This window comes from Centruroides vittatus, unplaced genomic scaffold (genome assembly GCF_030686945.1).
Source record: "Centruroides vittatus isolate TY-2023 unplaced genomic scaffold, ASM3068694v2 contig_439, whole genome shotgun sequence".
NCBI lineage: Eukaryota > Metazoa > Arthropoda > Arachnida > Scorpiones > Buthidae > Centruroides > Centruroides vittatus.
The window spans coordinates 2,729,372-2,752,974 of record NW_027122239.1 but is presented as its reverse complement, the minus strand read 5'-3'; the positions used below and the strand labels follow the sequence as shown (position 1 = coordinate 2,752,974).

At 29.5% G+C, this 23,603-nt stretch overlaps 3 protein-coding genes across 3 annotated transcripts in view; 1 reads left to right on the top strand and 2 right to left on the bottom strand.

Moving 5' to 3' along the window:
- LOC136977043 (DDB1- and CUL4-associated factor 11) overlaps positions 1 to 12,454 on the bottom strand; it is a 51,556-nt gene extending 39,102 nt beyond the window's left edge. Inside the window, exon 1 of the mRNA XM_067272477.1 lies at positions 12,141 to 12,454. Within this exon, the coding sequence (XP_067128578.1) occupies positions 12,141 to 12,262 (122 nt within the window). The 5' untranslated portion in view covers positions 12,263 to 12,454. The remainder of the gene's footprint in view (positions 1 to 12,140) is intronic.
- Positions 3,028 to 4,340, bottom strand: LOC136977067 (uncharacterized). The gene is made up of 3 exons (XM_067272506.1): positions 4,139 to 4,340; positions 3,303 to 3,687; positions 3,028 to 3,223 (listed from the first exon to the last, which is right to left on the bottom strand). The coding sequence occupies exons 2-3, from the start codon at positions 3,644 to 3,646 to the stop codon at positions 3,028 to 3,030; spliced, it is 540 nt and encodes a 179-aa protein (XP_067128607.1). The 5' UTR covers positions 3,647 to 3,687; positions 4,139 to 4,340.
- A 576-nt stretch (positions 12,455 to 13,030) lies between the features above and the next one.
- Pcif1 (Phosphorylated CTD-interacting factor 1) overlaps positions 13,031 to 23,603 on the top strand; it is a 67,520-nt gene continuing 56,947 nt past the window's right edge. The window contains exon 1 of the mRNA XM_067272476.1: positions 13,031 to 13,383. The gene's annotated coding sequence lies outside the window, so the exon portion shown is untranslated. The remainder of the gene's footprint in view (positions 13,384 to 23,603) is intronic.

Genomic DNA, 23,603 nt, shown 5'->3' with positions numbered 1-23,603 from the left:
GCAGGTTTAGAGAGCGTTTTACTTGAGTATAAGACGCCATATTCATTTGTTGGTCGTATTATAATGGATATTCTGAATTTAATACATCTTGCGAACGGGACGAATCAAGAACATTATTCATCTCGGCAATTACGAAGAGAGAGGGTAATGCGAGATCGGAATAATCCTATGGAAATCTATTCCGAAGACGAATTTCGAATTCGGTATAGATTTTCTAAATCTGGATTCGTTCGCATTTTAAATCGTATTGGCGACGAAATTAAACATCTAGATGGAAGAGGGTTGCCGTTAACTACCGAGCAACAATTATTGACGGCATTACGATTTTATGCCACCGGAAGCTACCAGAGGGTAGCCGGTGATCTTATCGGAGTTCACGTCTCTACTGTATGCAGGTATCTATCAAACTATTATTAAATAAATTTAAAAAATTGTTTTGTATAGTGTTAGAGACGTTTATAAGAATGAGGTCTTATTTAACGTTTGTATAAGTTATATATTGCATTTTTTATTAATTATCGTTATATCCTTATCAGAACCATCCAAAATGTTTCAAAGGCATTAGTTCATTTGAAGAATGCCGAAATTGTATTTCCGACAGAATCGGAACTTCCATCTGTTAAACATGATTTTTCGGTATTGTCTAAAGATAACTTTCCTGGTATAATTGGGGCAATTGATTGCACCCATATACCTATCCAGTGTCCTGACAGCAGTAGAGCACAAGTTTTTTATAATAGAAAATCCTATTATTCTATTAACTGCCAGGTGAGAATTATTTACATATATCATCATCTTTACTTAATTATGAGGTTAAGAAAATAACATATTTAAGTAAAATTTCAATAAAATACAATTTTATTGTTCTCCACAAATATTTTTGTAACTAATTTATTGTAGCTTAAATGACTATTAAGTATGCAATGGCCTATATATTTTTCTAACATTTTAAATTGTTATGCCTTGTTATGAACAGTTATATTCTTGACTATTTCTTTGACATGAAAATAAAAATATCAAATAATATCTTTGATATCTCAACCTGATAACTTTAATGAAAATATATAATTGATGCATGTTTAAATGTATATTTTAGGTCATCTGTGATGGAAAAATGAAAATTAGGAATATTGTTGCTCGGTGGCCAGGTTCAACACATGACAGCAGAATTTTTTCAAACAGCAGTATTAAAGAAAAACTTCACCAAGGATATTGTAATGGATATCTTGTTGGTGACAGTGGCTATCCTTGTTTGCCGTACTTAATGACCCCATTTCTACATCCGCAGAATCACGGCGAAAGACGGTACAACAAAGCTCATTCACGAGCAAGAAATATCGTGGAGAGATTATTTGGGGTGTGGAAAAGACGATTTCCCTGCATAGGAAGTTGTCTAAGAACGAAATTAGACAACACACTCAATATAATAATAGCCACTGCAATTTTACATAATTGGGCCATTGATTTTAAAGAGGAGGAGTTTCTGATTGAACATTCAAATGAAGAGAGAGAGGAAGAAAGTTCAACAGTGAATGAGCAATCAAGTTCAGGGTCTGCTCTTCGAAGATCTATTGTACTGCAACATTTCACTTAAATGAAACAGTACTGTAGAAATTTCACAAAAGGTCCTTTTCAGGACCATACAATTTTGATAAAGAGTGAGCCTATCACAGACAAAATAATTCTCTTTTTATTCATTTTAAATAAAAATATTTCTTAACATAACCTATGTAACAAATTAAATAAACATTCATACAATTGTTTTATTCATCCATATTTCCTCAAAAAGATTTAAATTATGATTTCTATGTTTAATGTTTGTTCTACCATATATTTGGTTATTTTACACTAAAATTAAATACATAAAATGTCAACATAAATCTGATAATGTGGTTAAAAACAGTTTTAAAGTCATTATAGAATTTATTCATAGAAAGCTGAGCTAAAAATATAAATTAATGTCTTCATTTTATTTACAAATTTCAAAATTTTGTTTAAAACTTACATTTTGGACTCAGCATATTACTTAGATATTTTACAATATGGAATTTTCATATTTTATTACTGATTTTTAATCTGTTCTACATTCTGTTACAAAAGTATAAGGAACACCATAAATTTTGTGATTTTTCAAAATTTATTTAAACTTTTTGATAGAAAACAGTTTTATATGTTTTAAAACATATTTTTGTCAGCAATTACTAAATCAGTTTTACCTCTCCATCCATTCCACTCACCTCCAAAACCACCCCAAATCATTACAGACCCAGCCTCTTGTTGCTGGCTTATTTTAACGTTGCTTTCTCTTCTTAAATTATGCCAATATGAAAACCCATCAGGGCCATCTAAATTAAACTTCTTCTCGTCACTAAACATTATTTCTAACCATTCTTCAGTTCATCCCATCTTGTCATTAGCCCAGTTTAAATGCATTGATTTGTGTTTGGCAGTTAAAAGGTGGTTTCAACTTCATTTTTAAATAAATTACATTGTCATTGTTTTTTAAAGTTCTCCAAACAGTCACATGAGATAAATCTATTGGTAATTCAGCAGCAGCTTGCCTTGTTGACTTGCTTTTATTAATTATAAGCTTAAAAACTTCTCTCTCATTTCTTGATGTTAAACATTTAGGCTGTCCTGACTTTCTTTTTTGCCCATAATTTTTACCTTGTTGGAAAACATTTTGAATAGCATTCGTACATCTATTTACAGCAACAGAAATTTGTCTCAGAGACTTGCCTGAACCACTCAAATAATAAATTTTATGTATTTCTTGCTCCTTAAGTACAGTTCCATCAGGCATTGTTGAAAATGTTTATATAACATTCAATAAAACATTCAAAAAAGCCACCATGACAGTTAAAAATGATGACATCTCACCCTAGTCATGATAATTATAATCTTTATTTTCTTATATTTTTTCTTTGATATTCTCCCATCATCTAATTGTTTATTAATATGATATGACCACTCTTAACTAAAGTTGTTGGCCCTGAAAAGGGCCGTTTTAATATTTATTAAATACATTTAGTTATTTTCTAATAATTTTAGTTCTTGCAGAAGTTTCAACTTTTTTAATCTTAATAACTCTATGTTAAGTTGTTCTGCTTCTTGCTTTTTCCTCTCTGTATCTTGTTTTATATTCTCTGTATCTTGTTTCATTTTCTCTGTTTTTATGCCCTCCTCTATTAGCTGGATTTGGGCTTTCTCTAATGAATTAATGCTATAAATATAATATAAATCATTATTTTTTAGAAAGTAATTATTAATATTTAGTATTATTTTATCTGAATATTATTTACCGTTGTCTTTTGGGTGGTGGTGGATCATCTGCCACGTTCACATTTTCCCTGACAGCTACATCACTTATCACTACAGGTGAAAATATTGCTGAATTAGAGTGTTCATTTGTATCTGTAAGTGATTCAATATTTTCATATGTAACGATAAGTGGCGATGGTGGATCATCTGGATTGGGTAATGGTTCAATACTGTCACCCAAAACAGATAAAACCACTTGTGTGGAGGGATTCAATGATAATGGTGCTGGTCCTCCACCTGTTATATGTGCAGCACGTCGGTTATTATCTGCCTCTTTTTTGGCATCTATTTTTAATCGCTTCCAGCAACCTATAACATAGATCATAAGATATACTTTTCTAGTAAATTTTTCTTAAATTAAATATGCTATTTTAATATTTGTATATTTACATAATCTATTAATCTAATAAATAGAAGTAGGGATTAGTAGGATATGAAATCTTGATTCAGAATAGAGTTCTACAATTCGGACTTTTTCTCCTTACTCTTTCACATAAATATAGATTGTACAAAGTAATTTTCATTGTAATAAATTTAATTTAGGTGATTAATAATCGTAACTTTCTATTTTCTTTTTATTAAAATTTTGAATTATTATTCTACTTTGATATTATTAATGTTAAAAATATTGGTAAAAAATATTAACTAACATCTTATAATCTGAAATGAATATTTTACATTCATACTTGCCTTTCAATTGTGCTATTGTACGAGCTGCTCTACAGGGAAATGACGAAGAGAATTCGTTTTGAATCTTCTCCCATGCGGTTTTTTTTTACGCTAGAGTACGGTTATCATACCCCTTCTCTTCAATTACGGGATAATTTTTAATAATTTCCGCCAGGACGTTCTTTTCTTCTTCCGAAAAGTTCCTACACGTTTTCGACACAGTCGCCATGTTTCTGACGTCACACGAATAATCTGATTGGCTGAATTACTCCTAAAACAAGGGAGTAATGGCGAAGAAAGTAACAGCCAATGTTTTGCCGAGATTCGTTTAGACGACGTTCAGAAATAGACGGTCGTCGTCTTTGCAATGCATTTTTAACCGCGGTTCAGCCAGCCAACGTCTATAGGCCGTTCTGTTGTTAAACGTCGTTTAACGTAATCTCTGTCTCTGCAATCGGCCGAAAGGGTTCTAAAATAAAAATGCTCTAGGGTGAAGGTTGGCTAATTAACCTTCTAAAATAGGATACTGTTAATATCTGGAATGCCAGATGGTCAGATAGAGTAGTGGGTGGAGTCATCTACGACTGGTAAAATTAGATCAAATGCTCAACATGCACTTTTAGTTAGATAGCAATAGTTAACAATACAGACTTTTTATTTTAATGCTAATATTTGTATTTCTGACAAATTTTTATTGAGACATATACAGATAATCCACAAACCAAATAATTGAAAGTATACTGTATCCATCTTTCTTTTATTTGCTATCTTTGTCATTAAAACAAAATTGTTTTAGATTCAATGATGATGACATGAAGAGTAGAATTTGCATAACATCAAAAATGTTTGTCAAATTTACATTAATTTATTTACTGGAACATCAAGGTTTTGAATGGTGTACTTAGTTATTGATCCAGTTATCAGGAAGAATTTAATTTTTAGTAGGATTTAATTCTCTATTTAGAAGTTAGTTGACAAAAATTGTAAGAGAATCTTTACAAAGTGAGATTTAAATTTAAAAATTATATAACTAGTTAAGAATAACCACAAGCCAAATTTTAAACCATATCAAAACTTCCAAAAAGTTTTATATTTTTCAGAAAATTTATACTGTAAACTGTATTGGCATTGAATCACATGTTATTTTATTTTATACAGATTGAGTATAAAGTATAATATAAGTCTATGAAAAGAATGATGAAATTGCCAAGATCATGTTACATTATAACACACTTCATGCTTTTTAAAAAAGCCTTTGTAAATTATCTTTTATTTAACAATATTGATCTGAAAACACAATTGGGAAGTAAAGCATGAAAGTACTACAAAATGTAACTTCACTATTGATTTATTTAATGTCATTGAATATTCTGTTCATGTTTTTTGATATGTCTTGTCTTTCACATAACATGTTTAGAAAAGTTGAGCTTTATTATATTTTACACATTTAATTTTTATAAAACTGTCATTGTATTATCATAGGGTTACCATATTCCTCTTTTCCGTGGACATGTACTCTTTTTGGATGTGAAAATTTTGTCTGATTTCATTTTATAATATATAAAATAGATCATAAAAAGTGAAATTAGATGTGTGTGTATTTTTGTTTTTTTTCCCATTATAAAATATTAATCAAACCTTTTAAATTAGTTGTGGATTAAAATTTTGAAAGTGCTAACATTTTTGACCATCTTTAATGGCTTTTATCAGGCTGTTCTAAATATGTATCAAAACACTTTTTAAACATAACAGAACAAATAGAACATAGAACTCTTATCATCATTTGAATTTGGAAACTTAATGATTACTAATTATTTTCAATTACATTAAATTATAATTGTAAGTACACCTACACAACATACCAATACCAGTACACTTGAAATTAAGAAATATTTACTAATCTTTTCAAATTGTAAGTAATAACAATAATTTTCATATAACAGATGTATCAAACATTAACAGCCTAATTTATATTACTTAATATATAAATTTATACTTGTTTAGATATATACCTATGCCAAAATGCATTTCGGACCTACTAGTCCTCTTCAGTTGGCTTTTCTTATACATATACATATACAGTCTAACATATTCATTATACATATGTTAGACTCAAAGACAAAAAATGCTTATTGAGGAAAAAAAATGACCACAATGCATTCTGACTTCTCAGATCCAGCCACAATGAGAATTTCATATTGTAGCATTCTCAAAAATGTTCACAATGTGTTTTAGCATATTCAATAAGACCAGAGCAAAATTTGTGATGATATTCTTGTAATAATCAATCAAAATGCAATCTGGCAATGTGAAAATGCCACAATGTATTGTGTACCCTTATTAATTAATGTAGGCATGATTCAATGCAATAAAAATATCTGTGCAAAAATAAATTAAAAAATTTTTATCATCATTTAGAATAAAATTAAATTCTAATGTACATTGAGAATTATACTGAAAATAAACAGTTAGCCTTATTAATCTTATGTTTAAGCCTTAAATATGTAAGACAAACTTCTATCGATCATTATTTTCTTCAAATTTGTATTGATTCATCAATACAAATTTCACTTTGTGGTCTTATTGAATATGCAAAAATGCATTATGTGCATTTTTGAAAGTACCACAACATGAAATTCACATTGCAGCTGGATCTGAAATCAGGTGTTGATTGAAAATGTTCCTAGAGTGAAAAAAAATCTCTGTCTTTGAGTCTAACACATACATAAATAATTAAACTTTAGACAAACATTTATAGTGTACAATAATAAATGCTTACTGGAACAAACAAATCAGAAATTAAATCTATTACACGCCTTTAAAGTATCCAGCATACTGTTAAATTATCATAAGAACGTTTTCGATCACTTTTAGAGATCTTCTCAGTTACCCATTAAAAAGAACGAACAAAATTCGAATTTAAATGTTTTACGTTAGTGATGACGTCATTATGAACGAAACTTGCGATCTTTTAAATTCGAATTTTGTTCGTTCTTTTTAATGGGTAACTGAAGAAGATCTCTAAAAGTGATCGAAAACGTTCTTATGATAATTTAACAGTATGCTGGATACTTTAAAGGCGTGTAATATATTTAATTTATTAGTGTACTTCACATAATAATGTAAAATTAAAAAACAATTTATTATTTATTTGTAAATTTTCAATAACTGATTAAAATTTTAACATATTTTGAATTATAAGTTTTGAACTTCATTTCTATCTGCTTATATTCCATTTTCTTCCACATTACAGCTAACAAAATATAATTTTAACTTATACTATACTTGTGTCCACTTTGGACATTGGAAATTGTGTTTCTTTTCCCCAGGATAACAAGTCCTAGTTCAACTAGTGGATACAAGTATAGTATAATTAATTAAGGACAAAAAATTATATGTTGATATCTGCTTAAACAATTACAATAATATCTTAAAATCAATACAATCTAAGGTAATAAAAATTGTTTACTACTACTTACATTTGTATATTTTTTTTAAATATTTACTAATATTACTAAACTATAAACACATCTTGTAACAGAACTGTTAACTATTTTCTGTTGTACATATTGTTAAGATTATTTCCTTTATCTAAAAATACAACTTCAATTTATAAACAAGTCCATGTTGACATTACAAACTTTCACACTAAGTAAGTATTATATGATGATATTAAAAATAATTTACTTTCTTACTTTTATCATCATCACTTGAATACTTACTGTGAAAAACAAAGAACCTCAACTTTACAGAAGGTTGTGAATCCCTACTCCCAAACATATAATAAATATCAACATTTGATACATTACAAACAATCTGCATTTGGTGAGGAATGCGAGTTTTATAGTAGCTTTGCATATTTTAAAAAGAATGTTCTGATATTCCTTGGCCAGCAAAGCCATTGTATTAGCATATATAAGCAAAAACACAGGGGTATAATGACCAATGGGATGATTTTCACGCCAAATACTGTATAATAAAATGGAGAAAACACTGAGATTGGTGTTAAATGTACGTTTTCTTATCGCAAGCACTTTCGATGAACCTATAGTCGTTGTCATCAGGCGAATACGGAAATTTACTAAAAATTAAACAGAAATAATCCAATGAAGAACAGAACGCTTAAAAACTGACATAAGGTATACCTCACCTTACGTCAGTACCCGGAACCTTAAGTCAAATTTACTTGACTCCAAATTTACTTGTCACTAGGCTAAATTACAAATAACCATTCCCAGTTCTGTATTTTATTTATAAATGCATTTTTAATAATATACAGTTAATAAGAATCTATTTTAAGCTTGCAAACAAATAAATTTTAGTTTTTAATATAGTACAGGGAAAAAAGTAATCTGAATTTACAAATACATGTACAGTACATGTTTACAATTTGGCGATGTTTACAGTACATCGTGGACTCTATTTGTGAATGTGGTTTGCTCTAAGACATTATAAAATAAAATGATTTTGTAAGGTTAAATAACAAATACAGTTATTAAAATTATTTTGCAATAGTAGAAAAAACTAATTTATTAAATTTACCAATATTTACATTTAATTTCTTTATTTACAGATGGCTGTGGATTGTCAGCATCAACAGCTGATTCTGATTATTTTAATATGATTTTAAATACTTTTATTCTTTTTTATTGTAAAGTAGCATGATTTTATGTGCTTTTAATGCTTTTCTAGTGATATTACAACTTCAATATTTGTGACAAACAGACATAAAGTAGAATAAAATGACTTAAACTTAATTTTTATTTTTCCATATATTTTTTTTGACAAACAATGTATAATTGAGAACGACTTAACTCAAAACAACGTAACCTGAGATATACTGGTAACTAATTTTATACACAACTGGTATAGTCTAGTCCAGTGTAGTGGAGTTGGTAAACAAAAAGTCCAACTCTGACTCTAGTAAATTTGCAATGTAAAGTAGTTAATTTCCTATGAACGATTGAATGAACTGGAATATACCATAGAATTTTAAAATGTGAAATTTGGAAAAAAAATCGTCTTGAACTGTCGGGTACTATCATGCCCAGAGAACCAGTGAATAAGCTGAAACAATCCTAATAAGTACATTTTTTCAGTTTTCTCTTCCTCTTTTAGTTTGTTGCAGTTAGATTCAGATCATGGTTTTACTTTTTTCATTGTTTTTGAATTGACTGTTTTAAGATCAAATTATGTTATCAAAGCTATAATAAATAGTCATAAATAATTCTAAACCAATAGGGCAGTGAAAAAATTAATTAGTCAAATTAGTCAAAAAAACCATTGATATCCAAAGAAAAACATCTGAGAAGTAAAAAAAAAATTGCATCAAGTAAAAATTATGGTACTTGAAATGAAAGTCAAATTTTTATCTTAGAAATTTCTTTTTGGTAAAGATAAGCTTGATGCTTTGAAGTGATACCATAAGCATTTACTTTCCAGGTGCAATTCCATATGTATTCAGTAGTTTTAACCATTCGGCCAATGGTGGGCCTTAAATTAATAAAAGCTATTTTCTGAAAGTATGAACATTTCACTGAGATACACATGACATTTTGCTATGAAATATCAAAATGATATCCATGAAGGCTATTTAAATTTATTGAAATATCTGTTTTCTAAGAAATTTCTTACTAATTAATTAAAAAGTATTTCTCTTACTTCACATTTTATCAATAGTAAACTTTGAAGTCAGAGTTGCTGAATGGAAAGAATTTTACCAACTCTAACTTCACAACACTGTTCTAGTCTTAAGAGAAACCAGTTGGGCCTAATAAAAGAGTTGTCTACTAAGCAAAGTTTCCAACAGCCAAACTATGCTTAAGAGAAACTTTGTTGCTTTAAACCAAACTACTTTCAAAACTCAATCAGCTTAAAAAAAATAAACTTTCATTTTAGCTTTGATCATAAGTTTATCAAAAGATTACATTTCCTTATTATAAAGTGGTTTTTATTGTATTAACTAATTTTTTAAAATCAATGGTTACAGATTTTTCAATAATAATAAAAAAAAACAGTAATTTTGCATTGTTTACAATTTTGCAAAATATTTTTTCATTTTCTGTTTATGTTACCATTTTCTAGAGCTGTTTATCTGATCTCTTCTTCATCTTCTTGATTTTAGAAACAATGCATTAATTGATCCCAAATTCTTTAGCAACATCAAAGTATTCTCAAATTTTTATCAACTGTTAAGCATTCCCCCCCCCTTTTTTTGACAGAGGTTATACAGATTGTTAAAACAAAATAAAACCAAAAATAAATAATTTTGGGTTCAGTTTTGTTTTAATAATCACAAAGAAAAGGATAGCACTTGGATAAGAAGATAAGATCAAAACTTCAGCAATAAAATAACAAAAGTAAGGGGTCATCATTGGTGCAAGTCAGCAGACCAAATCACCAATAGACAATCAGAATAGATTGCAGAGCGTGATATTTGTTTTCTGCTAAGCAGATGTTTGTAATATCGAAGTTTCTATTATGCACGACATAACATTATACAAAAAATGGGCAGAAAAACTGGGGCATAAACAGTTTCTATTAAGCAAAAGTTTCTGTTATCCGGATTTCTTTTGAGTGGACTCAACTATATTAGTATAAATCTACATAGATAAATTTAAAAAAAAAAAAAATTCAATTTGTATAATACTTAGTATTTGTTCATAATTTACAACCAATCATTGCTGTGTTCCAGGATTCAAATGGTGATAGGAATTCTATATTCTATTTGTTCTGTTATATTTAAGAAGTGTTTGATTCATACGTAGAACAGTCTGATGAAGGCCATTAAAATGATTGAAAATGTTAGTTGGAAATTAAAATTTTGAACGTGCTAATTTAAAAAGGTTTTCTACATTTGTTTGGTATATGTCGAATCAGTTATTCTAATATTATTTTTTAAAAATATTGACATAATCAGTGTAGAAAGTATCACAACCAAACAAACAAAACAGTGTGTCTACTCAACTCAAACACGTATAATAAACTTAAAATTTTTCTTATTTTAAATATTCAAATAAAAAAACACCTATAAACCCTTAATAAAATATATCATTGCAAGTATTATATAACACAATAAAATGATGGATATTGTAGCAATTATTTGTAGCAAGTTTTGCGGAATTTCTGTCACCCTGCACTGACTTACCAAAAGTATGTGAACTTACATCAGGTGTCAGGAAGGTGACATAAATTACGAATTACAACTTTTATGTAAACACTTGTCCATTTCTTCCCTCACTTTCTCTGCTGTTCTCGAATGAATTAGATGTAGAAATAAACTCTCTTTTTGTTAATGTTAACTTTGGGTTGTCTGAATCATTCGCATTCATCCAACAGGTATTAAGTAATAAATAATAATATAATTTCAATCATTAATTCACATTTTAGATTATTTGATATAAAATAACAAAAAAAATGTCATTGTTTGTAGAAATTAAACAAAATCATGCAAATCATTTTAAAATATTCTCACGAATTATAGCATGCATTATTGCCATTTCTACCACTCTACTTACAATTTCTTCATCGACCGAGGATACGGTATTCTATTTTATAATTTCCAACTAGCGTAGAAAAACATATACCAAGATACTACACCGACGAAACAAACACCGAACAGTTAAGTGTAGCTACGATGTCAAATCGTACACTTTCTAGACGAAACGAACAGCAATAAGAATTAGCTCACAAGTGACTATACAGCGTATTAACATTAAACATAAAAATAAATTATTAGTTCACGAGTAATGTATTTGCACAGTCTCGGTCATATAATCGCATCAATCACATAATCGGTCATAGTATTGACAATGTTTGTTCTATTTACTTTCTACATAAATAAGATTTTTTAAAAGTTAACAAAATCAAATTCATGGTGTACAATGGTAATCACTGACAGAAAACAAACGTTTCAGCTGTGTAGACTCAATCACACTAAATTTCAGCAATTGTAAACAATTCTTTAGAAAAAAAAAATCACCTTTGAAATAAAATTATCACAAGACATTTCGTCAGCTTTCACAATACTTGTTTTCTCATTTTCATCGGTGACGAAAACTTGTTAATAACTTATTTTACGTTTAATCATTATATTTCGTTGAACGAATAACATTTAGATTTTGTAACGCTATTGAAATGAAAGCAATTACCTTCTGATGAGATATTGTAAAATGGTTGCTATGTCGGGATCTGGATCAGTATCCGTGTCAGAATTATTAATCCTATCACCCATTCTACGATTCGGCGGTACGAAAGATACGTTCGATCCCATGCAGCTCAATATTGGACCTATTTTGAACTTTTAATGTATGCTAGTCACCAAATAAAAAAAATACGTCGAACGATAGTCGACGATTTTATCACTCATCCCTCAAGGTCTTACCTGACTACTACACAACATAAACTAAAGCTGACTGCACATACATATAATTATAACTAGACGATATACGACGTAGAAGATCATTGGTTCTTTCCCGTCAAGTATTCCCCGTGATCCAATTGAATTCTTTCACACATACGAAACAGAAATATGTAGACATATTCACCGTAAATTAATTTAAAGTAATTAATTTGGTAAAATTATTTAATGAAACGTTAAATTAATAATATAATAAATAATCGAATTGAATTGTAAAGTTTGAGAAATACGGAATTTTGTTTTTTTTTCTGTAATACAAACAACTGACCTCGATGGCGCACGAAACTGACTTTGTTTATCTGTAAATGCATATTTAGGCATAAATATATTTTTGAATTAGAGTTATTTTATGTTTTATTATTTACTTATCGAGTAAAAATATATTTTTGAATAAGGAATATTTTCAAATAAATTAATTTTTTTATTTCCTCCGATTTTCCCGCAAATGTTTTAAAATTTAAAGACAAATTTGAAGCGTAATAAATCATTTGACGAGATATAAATAGTTTATGGATTTTTTTGTAAAGTTTTAAACAATGAGATCATTTTTATAAAAATGTCGAAAGTTTCCCTTCTAGAAATTATCAATAGATAGAACAGCCATTTTATATCACGTGACCGTAAATCCTTTGTCCAAGAAACCAAAATGGCGTATGTTACGGTAGGGCTTAGATTTGTCGAGTTGTGTAAAAACATGAATGAATATAATATATACACCTTACTTCATTCCGAATTGAATGCATTTTAATTATTTTGGATGTTTTTGATACGTTTGTACTATTTTATGCTGGTATAACTTTAATATTGGATAGAATTTTCTTAATAACGACAAGTGACTACACGTGGTTGTCTGATGTCTGAAAACATTTCTTTCAAATTGAAAACGTACGATTTTACAATGGGTTTTCGCCTGTTATTTTCACCCGTCTGCGGTGGATGAATGTTTCTTTTAATTATATAAAATAAAATTCCAGGTAAGTTTATATAAATCTGTTATATTTTACTTAAATTTTTTAAAAGTGCCACGCGATATTAAATCGCGAAATGGAATGAATTTTATAAACCTTTCCTCCCTGTAAATTTCTTTTGATCGTTTTACTTCGTAAATGTTTTATTTATTAACAGTTTTTATATAATGAAGTAAATCTGATATCAAATATAGAATAGCATCATCATTGTTATCTTTGGGGTGATGGATTATGAAATAACAATTTCATGATTGAATTTCATTTTTTAAGTAGACATTTAATGTTAAATCAATTTAAGATTAAACAGTAATGAAATTTAATTAACCTCTATTGAATCATGGAAACACATTTGAAAATATTTTAAGTTTACATTTATATATGTGTAAATATATTTTTTATGAGTAATTTATTGTATTTTTTTTTTAATGGTGCTTCAAAATTTTTATGTTCTCTTTGATTCATCATGTGTTAGTTCTAGTCGAAAATGTAAACAATTATAAATTTTTTTTTCTTTTTTTGCATTTTATTATTACGGAAATATTTATTCATTATTTTTTAAATAATATATACTGGAAATTTAATTATTTAATAATTGAAATGTGAAAAATACATTGAAAGAAGAACAAGAAGTCATTTACGGTTTAAAATAAGGTACTTTATTTTAATTAAGAGGATGAACAATTTTACTCAAATCTGATATTTATAATCTGAATTGTATATATATAAAGTTTGTAGTTTTCAATGCTTAAAACATACAAATTTATAAATTACATTATAAACTGAAATACAAACTTGTGTTCTTTTAAACTTTGTTACTTTTTATTTGGAAGCCTTCTTATAAAGCAAAAGCGAAATCTTATGGTTTAGAGCAGTGGTTCCCAAAGTGGGCGGTGAGTAAATCTAGGGGGCGCTGGAGGCAGGGTACTGAACGGTGACCAAAGGCAAAAGTTGGGGTCACTGACAGCCGTTCCCTTTCCTCTGTTAAATGGATAAGAGGAAACATTGCATTTAATGGTTTCCAGATGTTGAGAACAATGTACGGTAAGGGCACAAAGTGTGAGATTCACAGAAAAATTTTCCTAAGAATATTTCCAATCCTTTCCCACACAAGAGAAAATGGGTTAGGGGGTGTTGGCTATAACTTTATGGAACAAAGGGGGGCGGTGGATCAAAAAAGTTTGGGAATCGCTGGTTTAGAGTGATGATACGCGCACCGGTAAAAGGCTTTTAGATACGTGAAACTGTACTGTTTTCTGGTGTAGATATTCTAACATCTTTTTATTTGGATGTGTTATGATCAGAAATAAACATGTACAGATATTTTTTTATTATAATTAATACAGTGTAATTTGACACAGAAAAAGTTTAAGAATGTTATTGACCAAACAATTTTAACTAAAATGTACAAATATGTAATTTAAAAAGTTTTGGTTCTTTTGACTAAATTGTATTGTGAACATTCTAAGCAAAAAAATTTGAATTAACATCCAACAATAGAAAAATGTCTATAACATATTCAGATATTTTAAATATAGCTTGGCATTAGAAGAGCATGAACAAAATTAGAGAGATTATATTTAATATAAAATTATAAGGCATACATTACTATATATATAAAGTTAAGAGAAAATACTCCGTCTCTGGTGTTAATTTATTATAACTTTAATACAATTTTAAGAATTTTTAAAATTAAATTAAAGTTATAGTAATTGATTTCAGAAACTTGAATAATTTTTTTTTTAATTAAAATTTTTAATATATTCAATAGAGATAGTGGATGGTGAAATGAAATATAATAATATAAGAAATATAGAAATAATAATATAAATTTTGAAAATAACATAGCCTATAAATTTTTAAATAAAACCATAAAAATTCAAGAAATTGATTATGCATACCGGATATCAGAAAATTAGGAAAGAAATACTAATCTTTTGATTCATTTTTCAATTTTTGTATGGTGGTTCCTATAAAAAAAACAATTAGTTTTGAAAATTTTTTGATTTCATAAGCCATGTTTACTAAGTTTATTAATTATTTATGTTAAATACAGATGTTAGCACATCTATCTGTAATCCATATTTGCAAATCATTAAATAATTTAATCAGTCAATTTCTAATCTTAACATTTTTGCACAAATTAGTGTTTGGTAATCATTTGTTGAATTATTAGATTGAATTATTTAGATAGAATGATAATTTATTTTAACTAATGATAAGATTTCTATCATTGGCTATTGCTAGAATCTTGTATATTGATAATGGCAATGGAGTAGTTTTGGAGGAACATCTCTTTGAACATGTGCTTTAAAAAAGGAAGTACAGAACATCTGGTTTAATTATATTAGTACTGTTATCGGGTGGGAAAATGTGAAAAAACATAATGAAATATGGGAAAACTGAAGTAGATATTTGTGTTAAATTAAATATAGAAATATAGGCTCTGTATAATATATCATATTATGGTACTTGTTCATAATTTTGCTATAAAACCATTCTCATTCCATGCACTTTACCAATGTACTACAGATCATATAACAAAATTAACACTCACCAATACTAAAACCTAGCAAAATGTAGAAATTTTACAGTAAACTAATGTTTTCATCTATACAGATATACCTCAAGTTATGTCGTTCTCGATTATACGTCGTTTGTCAAAAAAGTATATGGAAAAATAAAAATCAAGTTTAAGTCATTTTATTCGACTTTACATCCGTCTGCCACAAATATTGAAGTCATAATATCACTAGAAAAGCGTTAAAAGCACATAAAATCATATTAAAATATGTACATTTACAGTAAATGTTAATATAATCATCATAAATCCTAAACATGAAAACATCTGTGTTTCTGTGTTGTCGTCTTATTTAGCGGTCTTTAAGTGCTCATTATTGGTGTTTTCCACCGTAGTTCGACTTATGTCGTAACTACACAAGTAAATTCGACTTACGTCGCCTCTCCTGGAACCAATTACCAACGTATGGCAAGGTATGCCTGTATATGTAACAGACGTTAATTTCATATGGTTTAATTCTATAGAATAGTAAAGGTAAGTTAAACATTTAGAACTATCAGAACCTTTTTTTTTTTAAATGTGCAAATTGTCTTTAAGAACTTGTGGAGAACTATGCATGTCTTGTATGGATTTACTGTTAATTTATTTCAAACAGCATTCTCCAAGCTGTAAAGATTGAATCAGTTTCTTTGAAGTTAACTGCTATTTCCCTACTAAAGGCCCTGTAGATCTCAATCTTTTTTAGATGTTTCAATTATTGTAGGTTTGCTGTTTGGTGTAGGAGTCTTATTTTGTATAGGTTTACTTTCACATATTTTCTTTATCTAACACATAAGTGGCAAGTGCTGTGGTGGCAAGACACTTCTTAATGGTGTATTTGTGTTCTCTGATTCTTCATGGCGGCTTCTAATAGGAGCTCCTATATATTCAAGACTGCATTGTTGTTTACTGTTCCATTCTGTGGAATTAAACTTGAAGATGTCCATTATATACAGATGAAAACATTAGTTTGCAGTAAAATTTTCTACATTTTACTGGAATTTGGTGTTGGTGAGTGTTAATTTTGAATAATCAGTTGTTTGAGGATTATTTTTGATCATATAACATATTGGTTATTACTTGATGCTACAGATTGTGTAGTATTTTAGTGTGTGTTGTAATTTTTCTGTGGTATATTGGTTATGCAGCTATGGTGCACACTTAGTATTGACTAATAAAACTTCCAGTCAAAACCTAATAACAGGTGCAAACCAATTATATTTGCATGGCAAACGTTTTCGGACACTCCACTGTGACCTTCCTCAAGCCTTCATGTGTTCTTAAACGATTTTCGAGTAATCAAACTTTCATTTCCGCTATGCACGTGTCAACCAAGTGGAAGTTTTATTTGTAATCCGGTGTTTTTGAGGAGTTATTAGTATTGGCTTATTGTGAATTTTACAGCATGTTACATCAGTGTTGCTAGATGCATTTAACAACATATTTTACTGTTGTTTGTTAAATTATTAGTCAGAAAATATATAATATTTTATTCTTGAATTTTCATTAAACTCGTGTCAAGTATTTTATTAATGATGTAATTAATAAACAATAATCTTTTGATCGTTCATGACAATGTTTTTCTTCAGAGCAAAAGCGAAATCTTATAATTTTATAAGATTCTGCTTTTGTTCAGAATATAATCTTATCTCTCCCATAATATTAAAGTCATATAACCCTTTCTGTTGGCCTACAATTTCCTGTAACAATTTTATGTGTTACAGGATTGTTTTCACCAATGTTTTTTAGCATATTTAGTACTTAGTCCTGAAACACTTGGCCATAGAAATATATACCTAATAAATAAAAAAATATCTAAATTATTTATCAACTAGGATCAGTAACAAGTATGAGAAATTGGGATAATTAATTAAACTTGAAGCAATTGTTGATTACAAAAGTGTTAAGCTGTATGTCATAGATTTGAAACAGACAAATACCATCCTAAAAACCATTGACCTTGATGTTCAAAAGAATCTCAAAATTTCAAAAAGTGAAAAGAAAAATATTTTTCTTATGCAAAAGCTTTATCTGTATTACCGTACACCTTGCCATTAAAAAAATAAGCAAATTTTCATTTTTTTAGATGAATGCTAACAGAAGTTGTATGTCAGATTGTGCTTAAAACATTTATTGATGTTCTCATAAGAAAAAGTAAACGAATGGAGAATATATATAAAAAAATACCAAAATCTTGGTTGCTGGAGAGCGGTACATCTGACTCTAGTAAACAATGTACTGATGCAAATGATGATGACTGTAAAGAATTTCCTGATGATGTAAGATGTTATGACAACTAGGATATTGAAATTTGACGACAAAACTCAAGGAACATGTGCCACTGTACTATAGAAGGATTGATTGTTACTGGGTTAAAAGTGTTCAGCACAAAGAAGTAAGCAGATATAGCAAAATATGAAATCCTAGCAAGCTGACAAATGCATAGTTATAACCCTCTCTCACATTATAGAATGTTGAAAGTTTAGCAAAATCAAAAGTATTCTTTACCTGGACAGAACAAGTCTCAGTATAAAAAGCATTGATGGATTGAGATCCACTTTATTCTTCATGGACAGACTCAATAGAAACCTGGAAAAGGTTCTAACAACAAATAACAAGACAGTTCTGAAATTAGCCAATAATTCACACAAATAAAAGGAAAGATATAATACACAACTCAAAGCCCGATGAGTTAATATAATAATCCAACGATCGCCTAAATATTCCGGCTATAATATGGCTATAATCAAATAATTAATAAAAATAAATTTGGTACTGGAGGTAATAAAAATAACTGACCGAGAGCGGGGCACGAACCCGCAGCCTTCACTTTCCGTGCGGTGCGCTACCAATTGCGCCCCGCCCACAGCAGCAAGCAGAGAAAATAACTGCCCTGCCCCGGGTCATTTATTTTCTTCCAGAAGGTTCTAAATTATTTATTAAATTATTAAAATTAGAATTATTAATTTAGATAAGAGATGGCACCTAACGCTTACCTCTAGTACCAAATTTATTTTTATTAATTATTTGATTATAACCATATTATAGCCCGAATATTTAGGCGATCATTGGATTATTATATAAAAGGAAAGAATTACTAAGTGAATGGATGCAAGGAAATGAAAAGAGGATGAAGAAGCCTTGTTAAGAGGGTAAACATTCTCAAAAATTTCAGATCTATCTGGCTTTGAAGCCCAGAATTTAATGAAAGAAGGGATGGAAATGTCCAAGAAGCTTGTAGAAAAAGAAATCTAACAAAGACAGAAGCAGCAAATGCAGTTTAAAAAAAAAATAGACATTACAGATAATGCAGAAAAATTAGTTGCAGAAATAGCTAGTAGTGGCCCATCAATGAGAAGGAAAATTAACTGATCAAATAAATTGTATTATGTAAAAAGTTGATTCTAGTAATTAAAAAAAAAGTGTGTAAATAAAGGTCATTCATAATGATGTGAAAATTTATCTAGAATGCAGATATAACCATTGCTGCTAAATTGAAAGATTATGATTATGAATTAAGCTATTTTTTTTCTTTTTTTAGTGTTCTTTTCATTTTTATCATCTGATTTTATTTGTTCGAAACTCTTATTGTCAAAATAAACGTACAAATATAAGAGGTATTATACCTCTAATATATAGATTGTGGAAGTATAGATAATTAAGAAGTATGTATTTTTGTTTGTTAATTATTGTACTGTTAAACCTCAAACAGTAAGCCTCGCTAAAGTGCCAGTAAATGATTGTGAATCAATCTTCCCCATAATTATTAACCGTTGCTTACTCAAGGTCATAGGTGCTGAAGGGTTTGGAAGTATGATCTCCCTCAGGCCTGGCCGACCCAAATTGTTTCGCGGGCCACTTTGATCATGCGTAACATTACGGTGGGCCACAATTTTGGCAAACATGCTTTTAAAAAAGTAAAACAAATACAAAATGAATAAGATTTTATTGTTATACCAAGAGTTCATACACGCACTTGCACATTATAACAATGACACATGCAAATTTTCATTTATTTAATTGTTTTGGTATACACATTAACAGGAAACAAAAGTTTTAATAGATATATAATATCGCCTAGCAAGCCACACAATTTAATGTGACGGGCCACGGGTTGGCCAGGCCTGATCTATCTCATCTTCATTTTGCCAAAAAGCATTTTTGTCATGTTTTGGCACTGACCCCTTCATATAAACATACAAGATATATTGAGTAAATTATATTTTTTGTTATATTCTATCTCTGTATGTTGTTTTCTGGTATTAATATATACAGAATACTGTAAAAATATGTTTATGCTTAAAACATATTTATAAAAGATATATAATGGTTCGGCTTTTCTATTTAATAAGATAAGTATATCTGTTACATTCAATTTATAATCTTACCGAAATGATTTCTTTCCTGTTATTCAATAATTAGCTTGATCTCATTTATTCTAAGCTTGCTCTTTTCATGTTGATAACTAAAGATTTAGAAGTTTTTGTCTGATTATTAGCTTTATATCCAAGACAAGGATTGTATGTCAAGAGGAGATATTACAAATATTAGAAATTAATGACATATGGTAAAGTCAAAAATTGCATAAACCTTGCTTTACTCGTGTAAGGTCCATGTTGTTCATAAGTTCTGGGTAAAACTGAAATAAAATGTTTTAGCTTTATCCAGGTAATCTGCATCCTGTCCAACTTCACTGGGTAAAAGTGAATGGGGAAAAAAAGATATAATGAATAGAAAGAACAACATGAAGTTTTATTTATTAATTAAATAAAAATATGTTTATGGCTACTTGTTTGAACTGAACAAGCTTGAGTCACACTTAAGTTAGAATTACATACAATTCCTGAAAATTTTCATTTGCATTTTTTGATTGTACATTTTTTTGCATTGACTTCTTTTATAACTTTAGCCTTCTTGGAAATGATAAAACATTTACCAGCTGACATAATGTATTTTATCTATACAAATGCCAAATTATATTGGGCTATATTACTACTGTTATTAATTAAATGCTAAGTTATTTGGTACTAGAGGCAGGCATTGTCATGCAGTCACTTGCAATGTGACTGCTTGGTAAGTGGGAGTTGTTGCAGGTTAGAGTCCCATTTTGGGCTGATTATTTTCTTCCAGAACCTTCTAAATTAATTATTAAAATATTAATTTAATTACATTAATTTTTATTTTAGCAAGAGATATTGCCAATCATTTGGCTTTAATATATAACTATTGGGTTTTGGATGTTTATGTATGATTTTTATCTGGTAATATTGTGCTTAAGTTAACAGGTTTTGTTACAAACCATAAACTGGTTCCTAAAAAGATTTTGGCAATTCTCCCATTTTCATTTCCTAGCTTATATAACTTTATTTTCTACATCAACTACAACTGCAAGAATGTGTGAAAATATCCTTTCCCTCTGTCAAAATCCAGGATTTGAACTTAAACAGTACTACTAATTTGGGCCAACAGAACTTGGAGTTAAGCAAGCATTAGACAAACATTTCATTTTCTTTGCTTGATTTTGTAATTTCTGTTTTGATTTGTATCTATGGTTGGCAATTTTTTTCCTTCAAAATTCACATTTTTCACAAATTCTCTTTTTCCTGTTTTGCATGTATCATCACAGACTGAGCATTTGGATCTTACATGTGTTGTTCAGAAGTTTTCTTTTGATTTTTCTTGGTGTTTGTCTCTTCCTGATCATTATCATTGCATGCATTCAGCAGAGTCAACAGTTGTAACTGAGCGAAGTTGTTTCACTCAATAGCTGTTACACATGTAAATAAAATAAACAAATGCATGAAAACTAAATCGATTAATACAAAGAAACATTAAAATTAAATAAATACAAAAAATCTTTAAAAAATGAACCTCATCCATTAAATCAAAATAGTTCATTTGTTTTCTCTTCTAAGATTATTGTTATGTGAATGTATTTATATTTGCAAAACAGCTCTGATTTAGATACTAAATGTGACGTCAAATCACCAAACTTGTTCCAAAACAGTGCTACTGTAGAGTCCAGACAACTGACTTTACCAGTTGTCTGGACTCTACAGTAGCAGAAAAATACTTAACAGCTCCGGAACTGTTGAGTCTGCTGAATGCAGCCATTGTCTTTGATCAACTCAATATTTACCTTACATTATATAAACACAGCTTTCATATATTTCCAGGAATTATTTATACTTCAAACAAATGTTTTTGGCTTGATTTACAGGCTTACCACAGGTTATAAACTGTTCAAATACGAAAGAGTTATGTTGCATTCCAAATGGAATAATTTGAAGATTTCTTGACATTATTTAAATTTGTTACATTTTGATGATATAAAATAACTTATAATAAATATTAAGCAAACAGAAGTGAATGGTTAATAAAAAAAAATTGTTATAAATATGTTTAGAGAGTAACACTTGCCTTGCTTGCAATATACATATGCTTTCTTTTGTTAATATATAAGCTGTTGGCTTGCTGCTTTACAGATGTCAATGGGCTTCAATTATTCTTATTTTTTGTATACGAGGTCTGTTCAAAAAATACGCAGACTGTTTGAATTGCATGACTCCAGTTGGTTCCAGAGGAATCCAATTGGTGTCGCTAGGTTTGTACAGATCTTCTAGTAATAAAGCCGTTTCCCAATTACAGATATCTTTATTTGTTGATTAGCTACGCGGTTTTTAGTGAAGTGCGATTTTTTCGTTTGTCGGATTTCAGAATGAATGACATGAAGGAGCAACAACTTGCTGTGAAATTCGTGTTAAACTTGGAAACGAAGGTCTAATCGTCTCAGTGACATTGAAATGAAGGTCCAATCTTTCCAGTGGGTGGGTGAAACATCCCCCAGACTCAAAAAAGCTCGCCAAGTTCGATCCAATGTCAAGGTGATGCTGACAGTTTTCTGTGATGCTAAGGGTGTTGTTCACAACGAGTACCTCTACAAGGCTCCACAGTGAACCAGACTTACTACATTGATGTTCTGAAATGTCTGAGGGACACCATCTGTCGCAAAAGGCCAGAAATGTGGAGGAGTGGCAACTTGTTTCTCCATCACAACAATGCTCCAGCCCATTCAGCCCTCAGAACTCTTGAGTTTTTGGCCAAACACTCGATCACTGTTCTTCCCCCCACCCCCACTCGCCTGATCTTGCTCCTTGTGACTTTTCCTTGTTCCCAAACTCAAAAGACCCTTGAAAGAAAGAAGATTTGAGAGGATTCCTGAGATTAAGGCAAATGCGACGAAGGCGCTGAAGGACATTACAAGAGCAGTGTACCAGGATTGTTTCAACAAGTGGAAACACCGTTGGGATAAGTGTGTGAGTTGGGAAGGAGAGTACTTTGAAGGGAACCCAGACATGTAACTTCTACATAAAGTACATTTTGTTTTATGACATCAGTCCGCGTACTTTTTGAACAGACTTCGTATCTAATACCATTCTTAACATTTTGGTTTCTTCCCAACACAGGGACACCCTGATCTAAAAACTTTGTAAATTTGTTCAAAAATTGTTAAGGACTCTTTTTTGGAATATGTTGATGTATCCAGTCAAATTTTGTTTATACTCCAAATACATTCTGTTCTGCCTGATGATGACATCAATGCAATGTTGAAAGTATTTGGTTTTTTCAAATGAAAAATAGACTCAAATGTCCAATGCAAGTATGTGAT